Source organism: Scyliorhinus canicula, chromosome 1, assembly GCF_902713615.1.
Source record: "Scyliorhinus canicula chromosome 1, sScyCan1.1, whole genome shotgun sequence".
Lineage (NCBI taxonomy): Eukaryota > Metazoa > Chordata > Chondrichthyes > Carcharhiniformes > Scyliorhinidae > Scyliorhinus > Scyliorhinus canicula.
This window is the reverse complement of record NC_052146.1, coordinates 26,523,427-26,545,313: the sequence shown is the minus strand read 5'-3', so window position 1 is coordinate 26,545,313 and position 21,887 is coordinate 26,523,427. Positions and strand designations below refer to the sequence as shown.

Genomic DNA, 21,887 nt, shown 5'->3' with positions numbered 1-21,887 from the left:
CAGTGAAATAGTGGTTGAGGGCTGCGATGACCTTCACGGCCACCGGGAACAGGTGTCATCCACATCCATGGGGTGCCATGTCTGCGAGGATGTGGCACAGGTGCTACACTGTCTCTCTGTGGAGACAGAGGGGGGGATTCTCTCAGCCCGGGGCAGCATTGGAGAATCCCCGCAACAGGCGCGAAGCGCACCATGCCGTCCCGACGTCGGCACGTGATTCTCCGCAGAGCGGAGAATCGGCACCATTGGCGCCGGCGTGGTTGGCGCGGCACAGGTCAGGGGCAGCTCTATGTGGCCGGCCCGCTGATTCTCGGCCCGTCGTAAAAACGCCAAGTCCCGCCGGTGCCGTCCACACCTGCTCTCAGCCGGCGGGACCTCGTCGTGGAAGGGTCTTGGGGGCGGCAGTGGGTCCAACCCCGGTGGTGGTGGGGGGGGGCTCCGATGTGGCCTGGCCCGCGTTTGGGGCCCACCAATCGTCGGGCGGCCTCTCTGGCCATGGGCTTCGTTTCATCCGCACCGGCCCCTGTAGTCCTCCGCCATGTTATGTCGGGGCCGGAGCGTTGAAGGAAGCCACTGCGCATGTTGGCACCGGCGCCACTGAGCATGCACAGATCCCGCGGCGCCCAGTTCGTGGCGGGACCAGCAGCTGGAGCGGCGTGAACCGCTCCAGTGCCGTGCTGGCCCCTTTTGCGGGCCAGAATTAATCGTTGGGTCGGCCCGTTCACGCCGTCGTAAAACGGGACACCGTTTACTTCAGCAAGGACACTCTGCCGAGCCCCGCCCGGAGTCTTTTGCAGCGTGTGGTGTCTGTCAGCTCATGGAATGACTAACGACACCTGTACACATGGGGCCATCACTGGCTAGAAGGCCGCACAGACACGAAGCTCCTCGCAAACACAGACCAAGGGTGACACGGGACCTGGAACACTTCAACCGCCCGACCAAGGCCGACCTCCCCCTGAGGGGTGGAATCGGTGCCGTTGAGCTGCATACCTGAAAGTGGAAATGGCTGCTTACTTCCTCAGTTCCCTTCAGTAGCCATTGCACCAGCTTCACGTTTTTGAAAAGGAATATTAAACAATGCCGGCGTGACTTCCTGCTGGGGAGCTGAGTAATTCCCGGGATGCTGCCGCATTCAACTTAAATCTATTTTTTTTTAAATATTTTTATTGAAGTATTTGTAAAAGTTTATAATAACAGAAAAAGAACAGTAAACATTAAACATTAACATGGTGAAAAAATAGACATTTCCACAATCGGCTCTATCTTCACAGACCACATGAAAACAAAAAAACAACCCCCCCAATTCTCGGAAAGCTGCTACTGCCGACATTTAAAATTTCTTCAAAGAAGTCGACGAACGACTGCCACCTCCGGGAGAACCCTAGCATTGATCCGCTTAAGGCAAACTTTATTTTCTCGAGGCTGAGAAACCCAGCCATGTCATTGACCCAAGTCTCTACACTCGGGGGTATCGAGTCCCTCCACATATAAAGGATCTGTCTCCGGGCTACCAGGGAGGCAAAGGCCAGAACATCAGCCTCTTTCACTCCCTGAACTCCTGGATCTTCTGACACGCCAAAGATCGCCACCTCTGGACTCGGCACAATCCGCGTACCTAGCACCTTGGACATTGCTTTGGCAAACCCCTGCCAGAACCCTCCAAGCTTCGGGCATGCCCAAAACACATGGATATGGTTTGCTGGGCTTCCCGCACACCTCGCACATCTATCTTCTACCCCGAGAAACTTGCTCATCCTCACCGCCGTCATTGTGCCCAGTGGACTACTTTAAATTGGATTAAACTGAGCCTAGCACATGATGAGGAGGAACTGACCCTACTTAGGGCTTCTGCCGACAGACCTGGCTCTAACTCTCCTTCTAACGCCTCCTCCCATTTGCCCTTAAGTTCCTCCACCGGGGTTTCCTCCACTTCCAGCAGTTCCCGGTAGATGTCCGACACCTCCCCCTCCCCAACCCAGGTACCGGAAACTACTCTATCCTGTATCCCCCGTGGCGGCAGAAGCGGGAAGGCCACCACCTGTTATCTCAGGAAGGCCCGCACTTGTAAATACCTAAAGCCGTTCCCTGGCGGCAGTTTAAATTTGTCCTCCAGTCCCTGCAGGCTGGGAAATCTCCCATCTATAAACAGGTCACCCATCCTTTTGATACCTGTCCTCTGCCAGCTCTGGAACCCGCCATTCGTCCTGCCCGGTAGAAACCTGTGGTCCAGACCGACGTGCCTTCCACCCTCTTGTGTCTCCTCCACTGCCCCCAGATCTTCAGTGCCGCCACCAGCACCGGACTTCTGGAGTAACGGGCCGGCGAGAATGGCAGAGGTGCCGTTACCAGCGCTCCCAAGCTGGTGCCTTTATATGACGCCGCCTCAACCGCTCCCATGCCGACCTCTCCCCCAATACCCACTTCCTAATAATGGCTATGTTGGCCGCCCAGTAGTAGTTGTAAAAGTTCGGCCACGTCAGCCCACCCTCCCCCCGACTGCGTTTCATCAGCATTCTCTTTACCCGCGGGGTTTTACCCGCTAAACAAATCCTGAAATGATCTAATTCACCCGCTTCAATTAGGGATGAAGATGGGAAGGCACTGGAATACAAATAGAAATTTGGGGAGGACTGTCATTTTCACAGTCTGTACCCTCCCTGCCAGTGACAGCGGGAGCATGTCCCATCTTTTAAAGTCCCCTTCCATTTGTTCCACCAGCCGGGTCAAATTAAGCTTATGCAACGAATCCCACTTCCGAGCCACCTGTATTCCCAGGTAGCGAAAGCTCTTCAGAGATCCAGCAGAGGGCAGCAGAGCAGAGCTTCTGATTGGCTGTTCCGGGGAGATTTGCATACGTGCAGTGCGGTCAGCGTAAATTGAAGGTGCACCTGCACAAGTGACCCTAGGATTTCGACGGAAGGCAAGCATCCAGCAGAGGGCAGCAGAGCAGAGCTTCTGATTGGCTGTTCCGGGGAGATTTGCATACGTGCAGTGCGGTCAGCGTAAGTTGAAGGTGCACCTGCACAAGTGACCCTAGGAGTTCGACGGAAGGCAAGCATCCAGCAGAGGGCAGCAGAGCAGAGCTTCTGATTGGCTGTTCCGGAGAGATTTGCATACGTGCAGTGCGGTCAGCGTAAGTTGAAGGTGCACCTGCACAAGTGACCCGAGGAGTTCGACGGAAGGCAAGCATCCAGCAGAGGGCAGCAGAGCAGAGCTTCTGATTGGCTGTTCCGGGGAGCAGCGTAAGTTGAAGGTGGTTTGTGAAGGGTCTGTTCTCGAGTGACAGCTTTACCCGAAACACTACTTACGTAGTGTCTCCCACCCATCCTCCTCCTCTAACCAAAAAAAAATGTTCTAACGTTGGATTGCTAAACTAACAAGTTTTTTATTTTTATTTTTCAGTAGTTGGGAAGTTAGTTCAGTGGGAATGGAGACTCGGGCAGTTGAATGTTCCTCCTGCAGAATGTGGGAGGAAAGGGTCACCTCTAGTGTCCCTGCTGACTACATCTGCGGGAAGTGCACCCAACTCCAGCTCCTCGAGAACCGCGTTAGGGACCTGGAGCTGGATGAACTTCGGATCATTCGGGAGGCAGAGGAGGTTATTGAGAGGAGTTATAGGGAGGTAGTCACACCTCAGGTAAAAGAAGAAGGTAGATGGGTTACCGTCAGGGGAGGGAGAGGGAACCGGCAGGCAGTGCAGGGATCCCCTGTGGTCGTTCCCCTCTATAACAAGTATACCGTTTTGGATACTGTTGCGGGGGACGACTTACCAGGGGTAAGCAATGGGGCACAGGTCTCTGGCACAGAGTCTGTCCCTGTTGCTCAGAAGGGAAGGGAGAAGAGGAACAGAGCACTTGTCATTGGGGACTCCATAGTTAGAGGAACAGACAGGAGGTTCTGTGGGAACGAAAGAGACTCACGGTTGGTGTGTTGCCTCCCAGGTGCCAGGGTTCGTGATGTCTCTGATCGTGTTTTTGGGATCCTTAAGGGGGAGGGGGAGAAGCCCCAAGTCGTGGTCCACATAGATACCAACGACATAGGTAGGAAGAGAGATGGGGATTTGAGACAGAAATTCAGGGAGCTAGGGTGGAAGCTGAGAGCTAGAACAAACAGAGTTGTTATCTCTGGGTTGTTACCCGTGCCACGTGCTAGCGAAGTGAGAAATAAGGAGAGAGAGGAGTTGAACACGTGGCTACAGGGATGGTTCAGGAGGAGGGTTTTGGTTTCCTGGATAATTGGGGCTCATTCTGGGGTAGGTGGGACCTCTACAAACAGGATGGTCTTCACCTGAACCAGAGGGGTACCAATATCCTGGGGGGGAAATTTGCTAGTGCTCTTCGGGGGGGTTTAAACTAATTCAGCAGGGGGATGGGAACCTAAATTGTAGTCCCAGTGTACAGGATGTTGAGAGTACTGAGGTCAGGGATAGGGTTAAAAGTTCGAAAGAGGGCACCGGCAAGCAAGACGCTGGTTTGAAGTGTGTCTACTTCAACGCCAGGAGCATCCGGAATAAGGTGGGTGAGCTTGCAGCATGGGTTGGTACCTGGGATCTCGATGTTGTGGCGATTTCGGAGACATGGGTAGAGCAGGGACAGGAATGGTTGTTGCAGGTTCCAGGATTTAGATGTTTCTGTAAGAACAGAGAAGATGGTAAAAGAGGGGGGGGTGTGGCATTGTTAATCAAGGAAAGTATTACGGCGGTAGAAAGGACGTTTGAGGACTCGTCTACTGAGGTAGTATGGGCCGAGGTTAGGAACAGGAGAGGAGAGGTCACCCTGTTGGGAGTTGTCTATAGACCTCCGAATAGTTCCAGAGATGTAGAGGGAAGGATTGCAAAGATGATTCTCGACAGGAGCAAGAGTAACAGGGTAGTTGTTATGGGGGACTTTAACTTTCCAAATATTGACTGGAAATACTATAGTTCGAGTACTATAGATGGGTCAGTTTTTGTACAGTGTGTGCAGGAGGGTTTTCTGACACAGTATGTAGACAGGCCAACAAGGGGCGAGGCCACATTGGATTTGGTACTGGGTAATGAACCCAGCCAGGTGTTAGATTTAGATGTAGGTGAGCACTTTGGTGATAGTGATCACAACTCGGTTATGTTTACTTTAGCAATGGGCAGGGATAGGTATATACCGCAAGGCAAGAATTATAGCTGGGGCAAAGGCAATTATGATGCTATTCGGCAAGATTTAGGATGTTTAGGATGGGGAAGGAAACTGCAGGGGATGGGTACAATCGAAATGTGGAGCTTTTTCAAGGAACAGCTACTGTATGTCCTTGATAAGTATGTACCTGCCAGGCAGGGAGGAAGTTGTCGAGCAAGGGAACCGTGGTTTACTAAGGAAGTTGAAGCACTTGTCAAGAGGAAGAAGAAGGCTTATGTTAGGATGAGACATGAAGGCTCAGTTAGGGCACTTGAGAGTTACAAGTTAGCCAGGAAGGACCTAAAGGGAGAGTTAAGAAGAGCGAGGAGAGGACACGAAAAGTCGTTGGCGGATAGGATCAAGGAAAACCCTAAGGCTTTCTATAGGTATATCAGGAACAAAAGAATGACTAGAGTAAGATTAGGGCCAATCAAGGATAGTAGTGGAAAGTTGTGTGTGGAATCAGAGGAGATAGGGGAAGCGTTAAATGGATATTTTTCATCAGTGTTTACACTGGAGAAAGACAATGTTGTCGAGGAGAATACTCAGGTTCAGTCGACCAGGCTAGATGGAATTGAGGTTCAAAAGGAGGAGGTGTTAGAAATTTTGGAAAATGTCAAAATAGATAAGTCCCCTGGGCCAGATGGGATTTATCCTAGGATTCTCTGGGAAGCCAGGGAGGAGATTGCAGAGCCTTTGTCCTTGATCTTTATGTCGTCTTTGTCGACAGGAATAGTGCCGGAAGACTGGAGGATAGCAAATGTTGTCCCCTTGTTCAAGAAGAGGAGTAGAGACAACCCTGACCAAACAGGTGGATCAGGGTAAAGCGGTTGATGTGGTGTATATGGATTTCAGTAAGGCGTTTGATAAGGTTCCCCACGGTAGGCTATTGCAGAAAATATTGAAGGTGATTTAGCGATTTGGATCAGTAATTGGCTTGCTGAAAGAAGACAGAGGGTGGTGGTTGATGGCAAATGTTCATCCTGGAGTTCAGTTACTAGTGGTGTACCGCAAGGATCTGTTTTGGGGCCACTGCTGTTTATCATTTTTATAAATGACCTGGAAGAGGGTGTAGAAGGATGGATTAGTAAATTTGCAGATGACCCGAAGGTCGGTGGAGTTGTGGATAGTGCTGAAGGATGTTATAGGATACAGAGGGACATAGATAAGCTGCAGAGCTGGGCTGAGAGGTGGCAGATGGATTTTAATGCGGAAAAGTGTGAGGTGATTCACTTTGGAAGGAGTAACAGGAATGCAGAGTACTGGGCTAATGGCAAGATTCTTGGTAGTGTAGATGAACAGAGAGATCTCGGCATCCAGGTACATAAATCCCTGAAAGTTGCCACCCAGGTTAATAGGGCTGTTAAGAAGGCATATGGTGTGCTAGCCTTTATCAGCAGGGGGATTGAGTTTCGGAGCCACAAGGTCATGCTGCAGCTGTACATAACTCTGGTGCGACCGCACCTGGAGTACTGCGTGCAGTTCTAGTCACCACATTATAGGAAGGATGTGGAAGCTTTGGAAAGGGTTCAGAGGAGATTTACTAGGATGTTGCCTGGTATGGAGGGAAGGTCTTACGAGGAAAGGCTCAGGGACTTGAGGTTGTTTTCGTTAGAGAGGAGAAGGCTGAGAGGTGACTTAATAGAGACATATAAGATAGTCAGAGGGTTAGATAGGGTGGACAGTGAGAGTCTTTTTCCTCGGATGGTGATGACTAACATGAGTGGACATAGCTTTAAATTGAGGGGTGATAGATTTAGGACAGATGTCAGAGGCAGTTTCTTTACTCAGAGTGTAGTAGGGGTGTGGAACGCCCTGCCTGCAACAGTAGTAGACTCGCCAACTTTAAGGGCATTTAAGTGGTCACTGGCTAGACATATGGATGAAAATGGAATAGTGTAGGTCAGATAGGCTTCAGGTGGTTTCACAGGTCGGCGCAACATCGAGGGCCGAAGGGCCCGTACTGCGCTGTAGTGTTCTATGTTCTCTACTCTCCTCACTCAGTCAGCTCACTCAGTCTCTTCTCCTGCTCTTTAGCCTAGATCACAAACAACTCGCTCTTCCCCACATTCAGTTTATATCACGAAAAACTGCCAAATTCCCTCAAAATCCGCATGACCTCCCCCATCCCCTCCAGTGGGTCCGAAATATACAGGAGGAGGTCATCCGCGTAGAGCAAAACCCAGTGCTCCCCACCCACACACCCCCTCACCCCGACCAACCCTGCCAGTTCCTTGAAGCTCTCAACGTTATGGCCAGCGGCTCAATGGCTGAAGCTAATAATAGCGGGGAGGGGGCACCCTTGCCTCGTCCCCCGGTGCAATTTAAAATACCCCAACCTAAGCCAGTTCGTACGCACGCTTGCCACAGGCGCCTGATGCAGCACTCGCACCCATCGAATAAAGTCCTCTCCAAACCCAAACCTACCTAGAGCCTCCCACAGGTACTCCCACTCCACCCGATCGAAAGCTTTCTCTGCATCCATCGCTGTCACAACCTATGCTTCCTCTCTTTCCGAGGGCATCATAACAATATTTAAAAGCCTCCGCACATTGGCGTTAAGTTGCCTGCCCTTAACAAATCCAGTATGGTATTCACCACTCACCCCAGGGACACAATCCTCTATCCTTGTGGCCAAGATCTTAGCCAATAGCTTGGCATCCACATTTAGTAACGAGATTGGCCTGAAGACCCAAACTGTTCAGGGTCCTTCTCCTGTTTAAGACTAAGTGATATCGAGGCCTGCGACATTGTAGGGGGGAGGATTCCCTTCTCCCTCGCCTCATTAAAGGTCCTCATCAGCAGTGCGTTCAATTTCAATTTCGTTAATGAGATTGAAATGCATGAAAATTAGGGTTAATGATATTGGCGCCATTTCTGGACAAGGTTCGGAACTCGCCATCAGGAGCGGGCCAGGTGAAAAGTAAAATGGTTCGCACCCGCCGCAAATCTCGATTTTACCCTCTCCCACTATTCACCCACTCAGTGTGCCAATTCGCGCCGGGCACAACGTGGTCCCTGAATTGCATCCCATGTGTTCCCGCTGGCACTGACTAGCGTGGGATTCAAATTTCTGTTGGGGGCACTATTCATTCCTAATTTCAGGACATGCAAATTGGCCAGGACTCTGACAGCGCAAATTGAAAGCAATTTCCGGCCCATCAGGCGGAGTAACTGATGTGACCATCAATTCACTCGAGACACGATAGGAAGTAAACTGTGGTTTTAATAGACTTACAACTGAGCCTGCCTGTGACCAGAAGAACTGAGGGCAGGCTACAAGGCTGCAGCACATTATACTTCCGGTAGTGGGAGGGGCCATGGGCGGAGCCGAGGGTGGAGCCCTGTACAAGCTCCTCATCTCCCCCTGTGGGCAGAGCCGCGCAACGGCTCACAGAGCCCACAAGGACACAATATAGCTACTTCCGGTTGCAGTGATGCGGAGCTAAGCCGCACGTTCGGTAGCTCCCGCTATTTTTGGTCTTTTGGGTTCTTTTAAGGGCCCGTAGCGGTGCTGGCTGGACTTTTCCCCGTGTGGGAACAAATCTACTGCACTGATCTGCCGGTGGATGGACTGGACCAGGGGCGGAGCGGTCAAAAAATGGCTTTGGAGCATAAAAAGGTGCCAGGCAGGAAAAACAAGATGGCGGCGGGCGGGGAACCGGCAGCGTGGCAGCAGTGGGGGCAGGAGCAGCAGGAGCTGCTTCAGCGCTGCTTCAGAGAGCTGAAAGCTGAGATCCTGGAACCATTTAAGGCCTCGCTGGACAAGCTCATGGTGACTCAGACGGCTCAGGGTGCAGAGATCCGAGAGCTACGGCAAAAGGCCTCGGAGAGCGAGGACGATCTCCTGGGCCTGGCAGTGAAGGTGGAGTCGCACGAGGCGCTCCACAAGAAATGGCTAGCTAGGATGGAGGAGATGGAGAACCGCTCCCGTCGGAAGAACCTGCGGATCCTGGGCCTCCCGGAGGGGCTGGAAGGTTCGGACTTGGGGGCCTACGTGGCCGTGGTGCTGAACTCGTTAATGGGTGCGGGGTCATTCCAGGGGCCCTTGGAGCTGGTGGGTACCCATCAAGTGCTGTTGAGGAAGCCCAGGCCGAACGAGCCGCCTAGGGCGGTGCTGGTCCGTTTTCACCGCTTCGTTGACCGTGAGTGTGTGCTGAGATGGGCGAAGGAGAGGAGCAGTAAGTGGGAGAATGCAGAGATCAAGATTTATCAGGATTAGAGCGCAGAGGTGGCAAAGAGAAGGGCTGGTGTTAATCGGACGAAGGCAGTGCTTCACAAGGGGATGAAGTTTGGCCTGTTACAGCCGGCTCGCCTCTGGTCACTTACAAAGATCGCCAGCTTTATTTCGATTCCCCGGAGGAGGCCTGGGCCTTTGTCCAGGCAGAGAAGTTGGACTCGAACTGAGGGGCTGCGGACTGATGTACATAGTACGGAGGCTTTGTCCTCCTTGGTATCCTTTCATTTTTCTGGTTGTGTTTGATTATGCCTTTTTGCTTTTCTGCTTTTTTGCCTTTTGGGGCTGTTATTTATTTATTTGGGTGCTTTCTTGTGTTTTCACTGGTGGAGGGCTGGGGAGCTGTTCGCGGCCCCGCTAGGTCACGCGCCCTTCTTTTTCCCGCTTGTTGGGTCGGGGGGCGGGGTCTGAGATGGAAGCGCGGGTTTCTTCCCTCATTGGAGGAGCAGTGGGCGGGACCGGCACTGGGTGGGGGGAGTGGTGGTTGTGTTATACCCAGGGGGTGGTCGTTGGGGTGGTGGGAGCAGCCGGGGTCAGCAGAGTACGATGGAAGGGATTACGCAGCTCGGGGGGGGCCTAGCTTTGGGGGGGGGGGTTACTGGGTTGCTGCTGCAGGGGCGGATGGGGAACTGCTGGTGATGGGTGGGGTTTGTGGGTGTGTTGGGGGGGGGGGGGGGGGGGGGGGGGGGGGTTCTGCCACCGTGGAGGAACAGGCCTGGGGGGGTTCTGCAGGCACGTGGTGAGCCGAGGGAGAGCTATGGCTGACCGGCGCAGAGGAAGGGGAAGACCCCCCAGATTCGGCTGGTCACATGGAACGTGAGGGGGCTGAATGGACCGGTGAAGCGGTCCCGGGTCTTGGCGCCATTGAAGGGACTGGGAGCAGACGTGGCTATGCTCCAGGAGATGTACCTTAAGGTGGCGGATCAGGTGAGGCTGAGAAGAGGCTGGGTTGGACAGGTGTTTCACTCGGGGCTAGATGCGAAGAATCGAGGGGTGGCGATTTTAGTTGGCACGAGCTTGTCGTTCGTGGCGTCGAGTGTGGTGGCGGACAGCTGGGCTAGATACGTAATGGTAAGTGGTAGGCTTCAAGGGGAGCGGGTGGTTCTGGTTAATGTGTACGCCCCCAACTGGGACGATGCGGGTTTCATGCGGCAAATGTTGAGCCAGATTCCGGACCTGGAGACGGGGGGCTTGATCTTGGGAGGGGATTTTAATACTGTGTTGGATCCAGCTCTGGATCGTTCGAGGTCTAAGATGGGTAAGAGGCCGGCGGCGGCCTCAGTGCTGAGGGGGTTCATGGATCAGATGGGAGGGGTAGACCCTTGGAGGTTTTTGAGGCCAGGAGGTAGGGAGTTTTCCTTTTTCTCCCATGTCCGCAAGGCTTATTCCCGGATTGATTTTTTTGTCCTCAGCAGGGCGCTAATCCCGAGAGTGGTGGGGGCGGAGTATTCGGCGATAGTCATATCTGACCACGCTCCGCATTCGGTGGACCTGGAGCTGGGGGAGGGGAAGGATCAGCACCCGCTGTGGAGGTTAGATGTGGGGCCTCTGTCAGAGGAGAAAGTATGTGGGCGGGTCCGTAGGTGCATAGAGAGGTATTTGGAAGCTAATGCCAATGGGGAGGTGCAAGTTGGGGTGGTCTGGGAAGCACTGAAGGCAGTGGTTAGAGGGGAGCTGATATCTATTCAGGCGCACAGGGAGAGGGGGGAGAGGGTTGAGAGGGAGAGGTTGGTGGAGGAAATGGTAAGGGTGGACAGGAGATATACGGATGTCCCGGAAGAGGGGCCTTTGAGGAAGCGGCGCAGTCTCCAAGCGGAGTTCGATATACTGACCACCCGGAAGGCGGAGGCGCAGTGGAGGAGGGCGCAGGGGGTGGTATATGAGTACGGGGAGAAGGCAAGTCGGATGCTGGCCCACCAGCTCCGGAAGCGGGAGGCAGCGAGAGAGATAGGGGGAGTCACAGATGCAGGAGGGAACCTGGTGCGGAGTGGTAGGGACGTTAATGGGATGTTCAGATCCTTTTACGAGGGGCTGTACAGGTCGGTGCCCCCTAGGGAGGTGGGCAGGATGGACCGCTTTCTGGATAAGCTGGAGTTCCCAAGAGTGGAGGAGGAGCGGGTGCAGGGTCTGGGGGCCCCAATCGAGTTGGAGGAGCTGATGGAGGCGCTGGGGAGCATGCAGACAGGGAAAGCACCGGGACCTGACGGGTTCCCGGTGGAGGTTTATAAGTTCTCAGACCTGCTGGGCCCGTTGCTAGTGAGGACCCTGAATGAGACACGGGAGGGGGGGCTTTGCCCCCGACGATGTCTAGAGCAATAATCTCACTGATCCTGACATGGGATAAGGACCCCCTCCAGTGTGGGTCTTACAGGTCGATCTCGCTCCTCAACGTGGACGCAAAGTTGTTGGCTAAAATACTGTCCAGGAGGGTGGAAGTTGTGGTCCCGATGGTTATCCATGAGGACCAAACGGGGTTTGTGAAGGGGAGGCAGCTGAATGGTAATGTGCTGCGGCTTCTTAATGTCACGATGATGGCGTCGGCGGATGGGGAGGCGGAAATAGTAGCATCGATGGATGCGGAGAAAGCTTTTGATAGGGTGGAGTGGAGCTACCTTTGGGAAGTGTTGAGGAGATTTGGGTTTGGTGAGGGATTCATTAGCTGGGTGAGGCTGCTGTATAGTGCCCCTGTAGCGAGCGTGGTGACGAATGGAAGGAGGTCGGAGGACTTTTGGCTGTCCCGGGGACGAGGCAGGGGTGCCCCTTGTCTCCCCTGCTCTTCGTGTTAGCGATTGAACCCCTGGCCATGGCGCTGAGGGATTCGAAGAACTGGAGAGGGATTGTGCGGGGGGGGTTTTTCGCTGTACGCGGATGATTTACTGTTGTACATCGCGGATCCGGCGGGGGGATGCCAGAGGTGTTGATGCCAGAAGACCCTGAGAGTGAGGAGGGTATTCCTTGAGCGAGGCAGGGAGGTAGGTGGTTTGGCGTTGCCCAACTTGTGTGGGTACGACTGGGCTGTGAATGTGGCAATCATTCATAGGTGGCGTCCTGTGTGGGCACGAGTTTGGAAGCATTGGTGATGGCCCCGCTCCCACTCCCCCCGACAAGGTATTCTACGAGTCCAGTAGTGGTGGCTTCCCTCAAAATTTGGGGGCAGTGGAGGCGGCAAAGGGGGGAAGTGAAGGCCTCAGTTTGGGCCCCAATATGGGGCAATGACCGGTTTGCATCAGGGAGAATAGATGGTGGGTTTTTGAGTTGGCATAGGGCAGGCATCAGGCGGATGGGGGACCTTTTCCTCGACGGGAAGTTTGCGACTTTAGAGGAGTTGGAGGGGAAGTGGGGTCTCCCCCCCGGGAATACTTTCAGTTATATGCAGATTAGTGCGTTTGTTAAGTGGCAGGTGGCGGAGTTCCCGCTACTACCGCCAAGGGGGGTGCAGGATAGGGTGCTCTCGGGGACGTGGGTCGGTGAGGGTCGGATCTCGGCAATTTATCAGATGATGCAGGAAGAGGAGGAGGCCTCGGTGGAAGAGCTGAAAGCGAAGTGGGAGGAAGAGCTAGGGGAGGAGATTGACGAGGGGACGTGGGCGGACGCCGTGGGGAGGGTGAACTCGTCCTCTTCTTGCGCACGGCTCTGCTTAATTCAGCTGAAGGTGCTGCATAGGGCGCACATGACTGGGGCCAGGCTGAGCCGGTTCTTAGGGGGTGAGGACAGGTGTGTGAGGTGTTTGGGAGGCCCAGCTAACCACACCCACATATTCTGGGCGTGTCCGGCGTTGGAGGGGTTCTGGAAGGGGGTGGCGGGGACCTTGTCCAAGGTGGTCGGTTCCAGCGTGGAACCGGACTGGGGGCTCACTATCTTTGGGGTAGCATCGGAGCTGGGAGTGCAGGAGGCGAGAGAGGCCGGTATCCTGGCCTTTGCGTCTCTAGTAGCCCGGCGTAGGATTCTTTTACAGTGGAGGGACGCAAAACCCCCGAGCCCGGAATCCTGGATTAACAACATGGCCGGGTTCATCAAACTGGAGAGGGTCAAGGTTGCCCTGAGGGGGTCGGTACAAGGGTTCTTCTGGCGGTGGCAGCCCTTTCTCGGTTTTCTGGCGAAGTGTTAGAGGGTGGTCAATCTCAGCTATTAATTTATTGCTTTGTATTGGCGGGGGGGGGGTTTGGAGAAATCGGTGGAGGTTGGCGTCTTGGTCCTGCTGATCATGGCCGCAGATGGTGACATTGTCCAAGTTCAGAAACGTGGCCCGCAGCCCGTACTGGTCCACCATTCGGTCCATTGCTCGTTGGAACACCAAGACCCCATTCATGACGCCAAAGGGGACCCGGAGGAAATGGAAGAGGCAGCCATCTGCCTCAAACGCCAGGCGGGGCTCTGGGTGGATTGGGAGCTGGTGGTATGCAGACTTCAGATCCACAGTGGAGAATATGCGGTACTGGGCAATCTGGTTGACCATGTCTGCAATTCTGGGGAGGGGTACGCATCGAGGTGCGTGAACCGGTTAATGGTTTGGCTGTAATCAACCACCATCCGGAACTTTTCCCCGGTCTTGATGACCACCACCTGAGCTCTCCAGGGGCTGTTACTGACCTCTATGACTCCCTCACGTAGGAGCCGCTGGACTTCGGCTCTGATGAATACTCTGTCCTGCAGGCTGTACCGCCTGCTGCGAGTGGCTACTGATTTACAGGTAGCCGTTAGGTTAGCGAAGAGTGCAGGGGGTCGATTTTTAGAGTCGCTAAGCTGCATATAGTGAGAAGAGGTGGGGGTCCGCCGAAGCGGAGTGTGAGGCTCTTGAGGTTGCATTGAAAGTCAAGCCCGAGTAAGAGTGGGGCGCAGAGGTCGGGGAGTACGTACAGCTGGAAATTAGGGCAGCTGGCGCCCTGAATCATTCGGGTCGCAACGGTGCGCCCTTGTATTTGGACCGAGTGCGAGCTCGAGGCGAGGGAGATAGTTTGCCATGCCGGGAAGATAGGGAGCGACTTACCAGGTCAGGATGTACGAAGCTCTCGGTGTTCCCGGAGTCCAAGAGGCACGGTGTCTTGTATCCGTTGATCTGAACGGACATCATCGAGCTCCTGAGGTGCTTCGGACGCGACTGGTCCAACGTGACTGCGTTGAGTTGTGGGTAGTCGGCGGCTCGATCAGCAGTGCTGGAGTGGCCCCGTGATTACTGTCCGCAGAGGTCGTAGTCCTCGAGGTGAACATCGGGTGATGGCCAAGATGGCGGCCCCCGTTGATCGCACGTGGCGGGCGATGAAGAAGATGGCCGCCCCCGTGGATCGCACGTGGCGGGCGGCGAGGAAGATGGCGCCCAAGATGGCACCCCCCATGACTCGCACATGGCAGGCCGCGTGGGGGAGGATTGCCAAGATGGCGGCCCCCATGAGTCACACATGTCAGGAGGAGGCGGAGGAGGCAGACATGCTGCAACGTTGCGGGACCTGCGAGTTGGGGGAGCGATTGCTCTGGACTGCGGGGGAGTTAGAGGGTTTCGATTTCGCCAGGCATACTTTGGCATCATGTCCTTTTCGACCGCAGCTGCTGCAGGTCGCGTTGCGGGCCGGACAGTGCGGCCGTGGGTGTTGGGGCTGGCCACAAAAATGGCACGCTGGCGCTCCATAGTGGGTGGGTGGCCACGCGGCACAGGCCTGGGGCAGTCGCTGGTCGGGGGTCCACGATGGGGTCGCTTGGTCTGCAGGGAATGAATTGAGACTTTGAAACGAGACGGTGGCTAGCGCTACCGTTTCCTCCAAATTCTGGGCCCCTTTTTCGAGTAGTCACTGGCGCACATAGTTAGACCAGACCCCCACAACGTACACATCATGGACAGCGAGTTCCATATGCTGGGAGGCAGTTATAGCTTGAAAGTTGCATTCCCGAGCAAGGGCTTTTAAGTCGCGCAGGAAGTCCTCTAGCGACTCTGCGGGGCGCTGGCGGCGGGTAGCGAAAATGTGCCGCGCGTAGACCTCGTTTACCGGCCGCACGTATAATCGGTCGAGCATAGTGAGGGCCTCGGTATACAAGTCGGTACAGTTGAGTTGCGTAGAGGTGCGATGGCTCACCCATGTGTGCAGTAGGCTGAGTTTCTGCTCCTCTGTAGTCGATGCCTCCAGGTAGGCCTTGAAACACCAAAGCCAGTGTAGAAAGATTTCCTTCGCCTCTGCAGCCTGCGGGTCGAGTTCTAGTCGATCAGGTTTGAGGGCTGATTCCATAGTAGTTTTCTTAAGTCTATTAAATTGATGTGGCCATCAATTCACTCGAGACACGATAGGAAGTAAACTGTGGTTTTAATAGACTTACAACTGAGCCTGCCTGCAACCAGAAGAACTGAGGGCAGGCTCACAAGGCTGCAGCACTTTATACTTCCGGTAGTGGGAGGGGCCATGGGTGGAGCCGAGGGTGGAGCCCTGTACAAGCTCCTCATCTCCCCCTGTGGGCAGAACCGCGCAACGGCTCCCAGACAGAGCCCACAAGGACACAATACTATACAGTGTGAATTACATGAAGTATATTCACCACAGTAAAATTTTAGGTCAGAATTAGCAGCACTAAAATGCCTGGCAGCTGGCGCTGTTTTTAAGCACTCCACTCACCGCACATTCATTGCAAGCACAAAATTGGTTGACAGAGGACCTGCCACCCCTGCCAATTTCGGGTGTCTGAAGTAGACCAACTGTCAATGCCAATGAGGAAAGGAAGGACTCTCTCCTCCCCAGGGTGGGCCGCAACTCTAGCCCACCCTCCTGAACAGCGCCTTGGAGGAGGTGGCAAAGAGAATTAGTGTCGCCAGCCTCACCAGGAGACAGTTTGTGATCCAGAGGGGTGGGGGTCACTGATGAGGCCTCCCTCCTGAGAGGGGCAGAAAACCATTGAGGGTTCCAAAGGCCACAGTGCGGGTGTCCTTTGATTGGGGTGAGCTCTGCTAATCCCTGATTCCTTTGCAGTGAGACAGCGCTTCTGAGGAGTGCCAACACCTGTCAGGTCATTGCCTGAGTTTCGTCACGCCCATCCCCTTGCTGATACTGCCTGGGGATGAGGGTTTCTAGAAGGACAGCCTCACATCACCAGAGGCTCTCTGAACAATCACAGGACAGCATGGGCAGCACGGTAGCATGGTGGTTAGCATAAATGCTTCACAGCTCCACGGTCCCGGCTGGGTCACTGTCTCTGCGGAGTCTGCACGTCCTCCCCGTGTGTGCGTGGGTTTCCTCCGGGTGTTCCGGTTTCCTCCCACAGTCCAAAGATGTGCGGGTTAGGTGGATTGGCCATGATAAATTGCCCGTAGTGTCCTAAAAAAAAGTAAGGTTAAGGGGGGGGTTGTTGGGTTACGGGTATAGGGTGGATACGTGGGTTTGAGTAGGGTGATCATTGCTCGGCACAACATCAAGGGCCGAAGGGCCTGTTCTGTGCTGTACTGTTCTATGTTCTATGACACAGTGAGCAGTCAGGAGTGTGGGCAGCCAGGAGTCTGTAATTAGCACCAAAGGGGTGCGTTTAAATCCAAATATTGCAGCATTGGCAGTCTGAACCAGACCACTGCGATCCCGAGGGGACACCGCAAGTCCACAGACTAAGCACCAAGTTGTTCCTCGCTACTGCCCTCGGATCAGGAATCTACTCCCCAGAGAGAGTTTCTTTTGCCTCCTGCTCCCTCTCAATAGCCATGGATCCCAGACTCCACTTGTGAAACTTGCACCAATTTGTGTACTCAAGACCTCAGCCTAAGAGAGGTGGAGCATCATGGAGGGGTGGAGCATGGTGTCCAACCCAATGATAGTTAAATGCATGCAAATGATGGGTTTTGCATGAAACTGCCAGCGCAGTGTGCAAAACCCGATAACAATGCCAGTGAGAGGTTTGAGCATGACGATGGAATCGGCGCCGGGCGCAAGTCGCGATTTTTCAACTGCACACTATTCTCAGTCCAATAGCGATTCTCACAGCCGCCACTGGGAGGCAGAGAATTCAGCCCATTGTGTTTAGTTTTAGTAAGGTGATGTAGTGAATGGGAGGAGCCATGGACTGAAGCAGTCAGGTGTTGGGTTTTGGAGTTCTGTTTAGATTTGTCTGTGAACAGACGAGCAGTTTCTCTCAAAGCAATGTATCCAAGACATCTATTTACAGCAAGTAATGTTGGACTGGCTAATTGTATTTTAAAGTGAATTTTGACCTGAAAGGAGATAAAAATAATAGGTAGGAGTGTTTCATTTCATTATCAAGCATCATTTAACTGGTAATTGTAAACTATTTTCGTTATGATATTAAAGTTAGTAATACTGTGTTAGTGATAAAGTTTATTTTCATATACCATATCCCTATTTGTGTGAGGAATCACTCCTGGAGCGAAGTATGCTTTCCTCACAGCCTTACAAATTAAATTATATATCGGGGTTTTTGTCCACTATCCTAACAACTGTTGCAAGCTTGTTCCTGGATTGTGCTACAGGTTATCGTCAGCTTTGTTGCTAAACTGCACCAATGCCTTGTCCATTGTCTTTAACTTTCCATGTCCTGTAAGGTTTTCAACACTTCCTTTAAAAAAAAGGTTCTTAAAAATAAAGATAATTGTTGTGTTCAAACGAAGTGTGGAGCAAGGGAGAACTGAGCAGCCTGCTATGTAATGTTAAAGGAAAGTTGTGCAAGGTGTCATTGAGCATTAGGAGGAAGGCTATTCTAACTAATGTGTTGTATAGCATGGCCCTCACAATGCTATCTACATGCACCATCCAATAGAATGCTACACCACTTAACTGGCCTCAATAGTATGTTGATTTTTGTTTCAAAAGACCATGAGCTGGATTCTCCTTTCCCCCACCACATGGTTCTCAGCAGCATGCCATTCACTGGCGGTGGGATTCTCTATTCCCGCTACTTGTCAATGGGATTTCCCATTGAAGCCACTCCACGCTGCCGGGAAAACTGCAGGCGGGGGTGCGCTGCCAGCAGGAACAGAGAAGACCATCAGCCGGAGAATTCCAGCCCATGTGCTGATGGTTATTGTTGCATACCTGTTTCGCTTCTTCACAGTATTGCCTTTCTCGTTTTCATTTTAGCTGGAAGTTCAAGTTTAGCGAATATATCACATGTGTTGACTGCTTATACATGGTATATTTAGCAAAATATCTTAATATATCAACATGCAATGACTGAACATATTATGTATGCAGTATTATATACATTTTCAAAATGAATAATGTAAAGTACAACAAAGGTACATTACTGGTGTAATCGATGGTTCCAGTTCCATCAGGATCTGCAAAATAAAAAATATAGGGAACGTTTTGTGAGTAACAATTTTAAATATCGTGATTAGACTACGGTATAACTATTGAAGACTAGTTTTTTGACTCTCAATCTAGATATTTTCACACGATTTCCCATATATCATTCAAAGTATACACTTATTATTTTAAATAATGCAGTTAAGTCAGACAGCTGCAGGGAAGACCATTCTGAAAGATAGTTCCACTGACTCGATACAGTCCCTGTGCCCTACCTTCAAGTAACAAAAGACGCATCCCAGTCATAAAAACAGAAATGTTCCAGCATTGTTTCACCAATTTTTTGATGACAAATTCGACAAATACATGGTCTCATTTCAATATTGAAATGTGTTATATTACATTTCTAAGAAACTTGCTTAAACAAGGAGGAGTTTGCATGGCAGATGATCTGACTAATTTCACAGGTATTAGAGACCACTGATAAAACCAGCAGGTAGCCTTTTCTACCTTCCTTAATATAGAACTAAAAGTAGAGGAGCCACTTCTCTTTCCTGTACCTCAAAACTATAGGTCACTGGTAACCCAAGCTCACTAGTTTTATTCCAATAAGACCTATTACTTATTGACCAAACGATCTGTATCCCTCCATTCCCCTCCCGTTCATGTGTCTATCAAGATACAACTGTCCTGGTGCTTTTGTCCAATGCACTGACAGTTATTGTGTGCTATTGAAGTCAGGCCCCTCTAGTTTCTAGTTTACAGTTCATTGATCATTTTGTTCAATACACAAGTGTAGGAGAAGTGAGTACAGCAAAGATTATGAGCTGGGAAACACAACCAACAAAAGGGACAAGAATTACAAAATTAGTTAGAGCTACTGCTGTGCGAACTCCCATTAGTTTAAGCAAGTTCCCCAGAAATGTAATACAAGCCTTGGACAGGATTCTCCCCTACCCGGCAAGGGGGGGGGGGGGGGGGGGGGGGGTCCCGGCGTGGCGGCAACCACTCCGGCGTCAGGCCTCCCCAAAGGTGCGGAATTCACCACACCTTTAAGGGCTAGGCCCGGGCCGGAGTGGTTGGCGCCACGCCGACTGGCGCCAAAAGCGTCGCCAACAGCCTTTGACGCCTGCCGCCGGGGCTGGCCGAAAGGCCTTCGCCGGTTCGCGCATGCGCCGGTGCATCAGCGGCCGCTGACGTCACCACCGGAGCATGCACGGTAAGGGGTGTTCTCTTCCGCCTCCGCCATGGTGGAGGCGGTGGCGGCGGCAGAAGAAAAAGAGTGCCCCCACGGCACTGGCCCGCCCGCCGATCGGTGGGCTCCGGTCGCGGGCCTGGCCACCGTGGGGGCACCCCCCACGGGGTCCGATCACCCGGCGCACCCCTCCCCATGACCCCGGGGGCCCGCTCGCGCCGCCAATCCCGCCGCCACCAGAGGTAGTTGAAATGACGGCAGCGGGATTGGCCTCTCAGCAGCAGGACTTCAGCCCATCGCGGTCCGGAGAATCGCCGTGGGGGGCTCGCCGATTGCCGCGGAGGGCTTGCCGATCGGTGGCACGTGATTCCCGCTCCCGCCAATTTCCGGGTGGCGGAGAATTTCTGCCACGGCGGGGGGGTCGGAGAATTTCGCCCCTTATTTCAATGTTGGAATGAGCCATGTATTTGTTGAATGTGTCATCATCACACCACAATCCCAAAACGATTTTGAAGAAAAATATAAGGGAAAGGATTCTCCGTTTCTGAGACTAAGAGCTGGATTCTCCAATTTTGAGACTAAAAATGCCGATGTCGGCGTGGAAACAGTGGCGTTTTACGACAGAGAAAAAGGTGCAATAGCAGCATCAATTCAGCTACTTTAAATGAGCTAGCACCATCGCCACACGGAACACAATCAATTCCATGCAAAACGGTGCTGGATTCGCTGGGTCCGTGATTGGCACATATGAGGCTCATACGCCACAGCTGCACTTAAACTGTCTGTCACCCATAAACACCATCCCAGCCAACAAGATGGTTGAAAGGAGAGCAGCACCACGGTTCAGGAACGCTGAGCTGAACACCCTTATGGTTGCCAAGGAGGAGAGGCTGATGACCCTGTACCCCGGCCTGGAAGGAAGGCCGGCACGGCATCATCGTTTGCTGTGTCTGGGCACAGGTGGCAGAGGCGGTAGCGCCATGGGAAATGTCACCCGGACAGGCATGCAGTGCACAAAGAAACTGCTCAACCTCCTCAGGGCGGCCAGGGTGAGTTGGCTGTTCCGTGCCCCTGGCACTAACCCCCCCCCCGGGAACACTGAACCCCACTCTGTCACATATGCCAGCACCCATGCCATCCGCCTTGGCCGGGTGCCCTGACCACTGAGATCACCATCCACCCAACCCCAGGGCTGCATGATTTGGACCGTCTAACGGTTTTGGTTTGTGCCCCCACGGCAGGCCACGCACAACCGTCAGGAGTGGCAGAAGACCAGAGGGGGACCACCAGAACTTCAGACCCTCATGCCCGAGCAGAGGGCACTGGATGTGGTCAGCTGTCCAAAGGAAAGGGAGGTCGCCATGCAGAGTTCAGCGGCGGGTGAGAAAGTGAGACCCTGCTGAATTGCGAATCCCCATGACACATGTGTGGTGACCCCCCACCCCCCCCTTAGCCCCTGCATCTCCACCTCTCTATCCCCTTAACCCCATGCGCCCCCATGCACCCCCCCCCCCACACTGTTGTGGTGAATTATATGCTTTGTAATTCACACTGTATTGCCTTGCATGTATTGTGTCCTTGTGGGCTCTGTATGTGAGCCGTTGCGCGGCTCTGCCCATAGGGGGAGATGAGGAGTTTGTACTGGGCTCCACCCTTGGCTCTGCCCATGGCTCCTCCCCCAACCGGAAATATAAAGATCAGTGCTGTGAGCCTGCTGCCAGTTTGTAAGACGATTAAAACCACAGTTTACTTCTAATCATGTCTCTAGTGAATTGATGGTCACATCAATTTAATAGTCTTAGAAAACTTGAAGAAAACTACTATGGAATCAACCCTCAAACCTGACCGACTAGAACTTGACCCGCAGGCTGCAGAGGCGAAAGAAATCTTTCTACACTGGCTCAGATGTTACAAGGCCTACCTGGCTGAATCAAGCACTTCAGAAATTACAGAGGAGCAGAAACTCAGCCCACTGCACACAAGGGTGAGCCATCGTATCTCTACGCAACTTAACTGTACTACCTCGTATACGGAGGCCCTGGCCATGCTCGACCGAATGTACATGCAGCCCATCAACG

At 53.0% G+C, this 21,887-nt stretch overlaps 1 protein-coding gene across 1 annotated transcript in view; it reads right to left on the bottom strand.

Moving 5' to 3' along the window:
- Positions 1-21,887, bottom strand: part of LOC119978323 — a 492,194-nt gene that overhangs the window by 431,743 nt on the left and 38,564 nt on the right. The window contains exon 2 of the mRNA XM_038819870.1: positions 18,614-18,646. Within this exon, the coding sequence (XP_038675798.1) occupies positions 18,614-18,646 (33 nt within the window). The remainder of the gene's footprint in view (positions 1-18,613; positions 18,647-21,887) is intronic.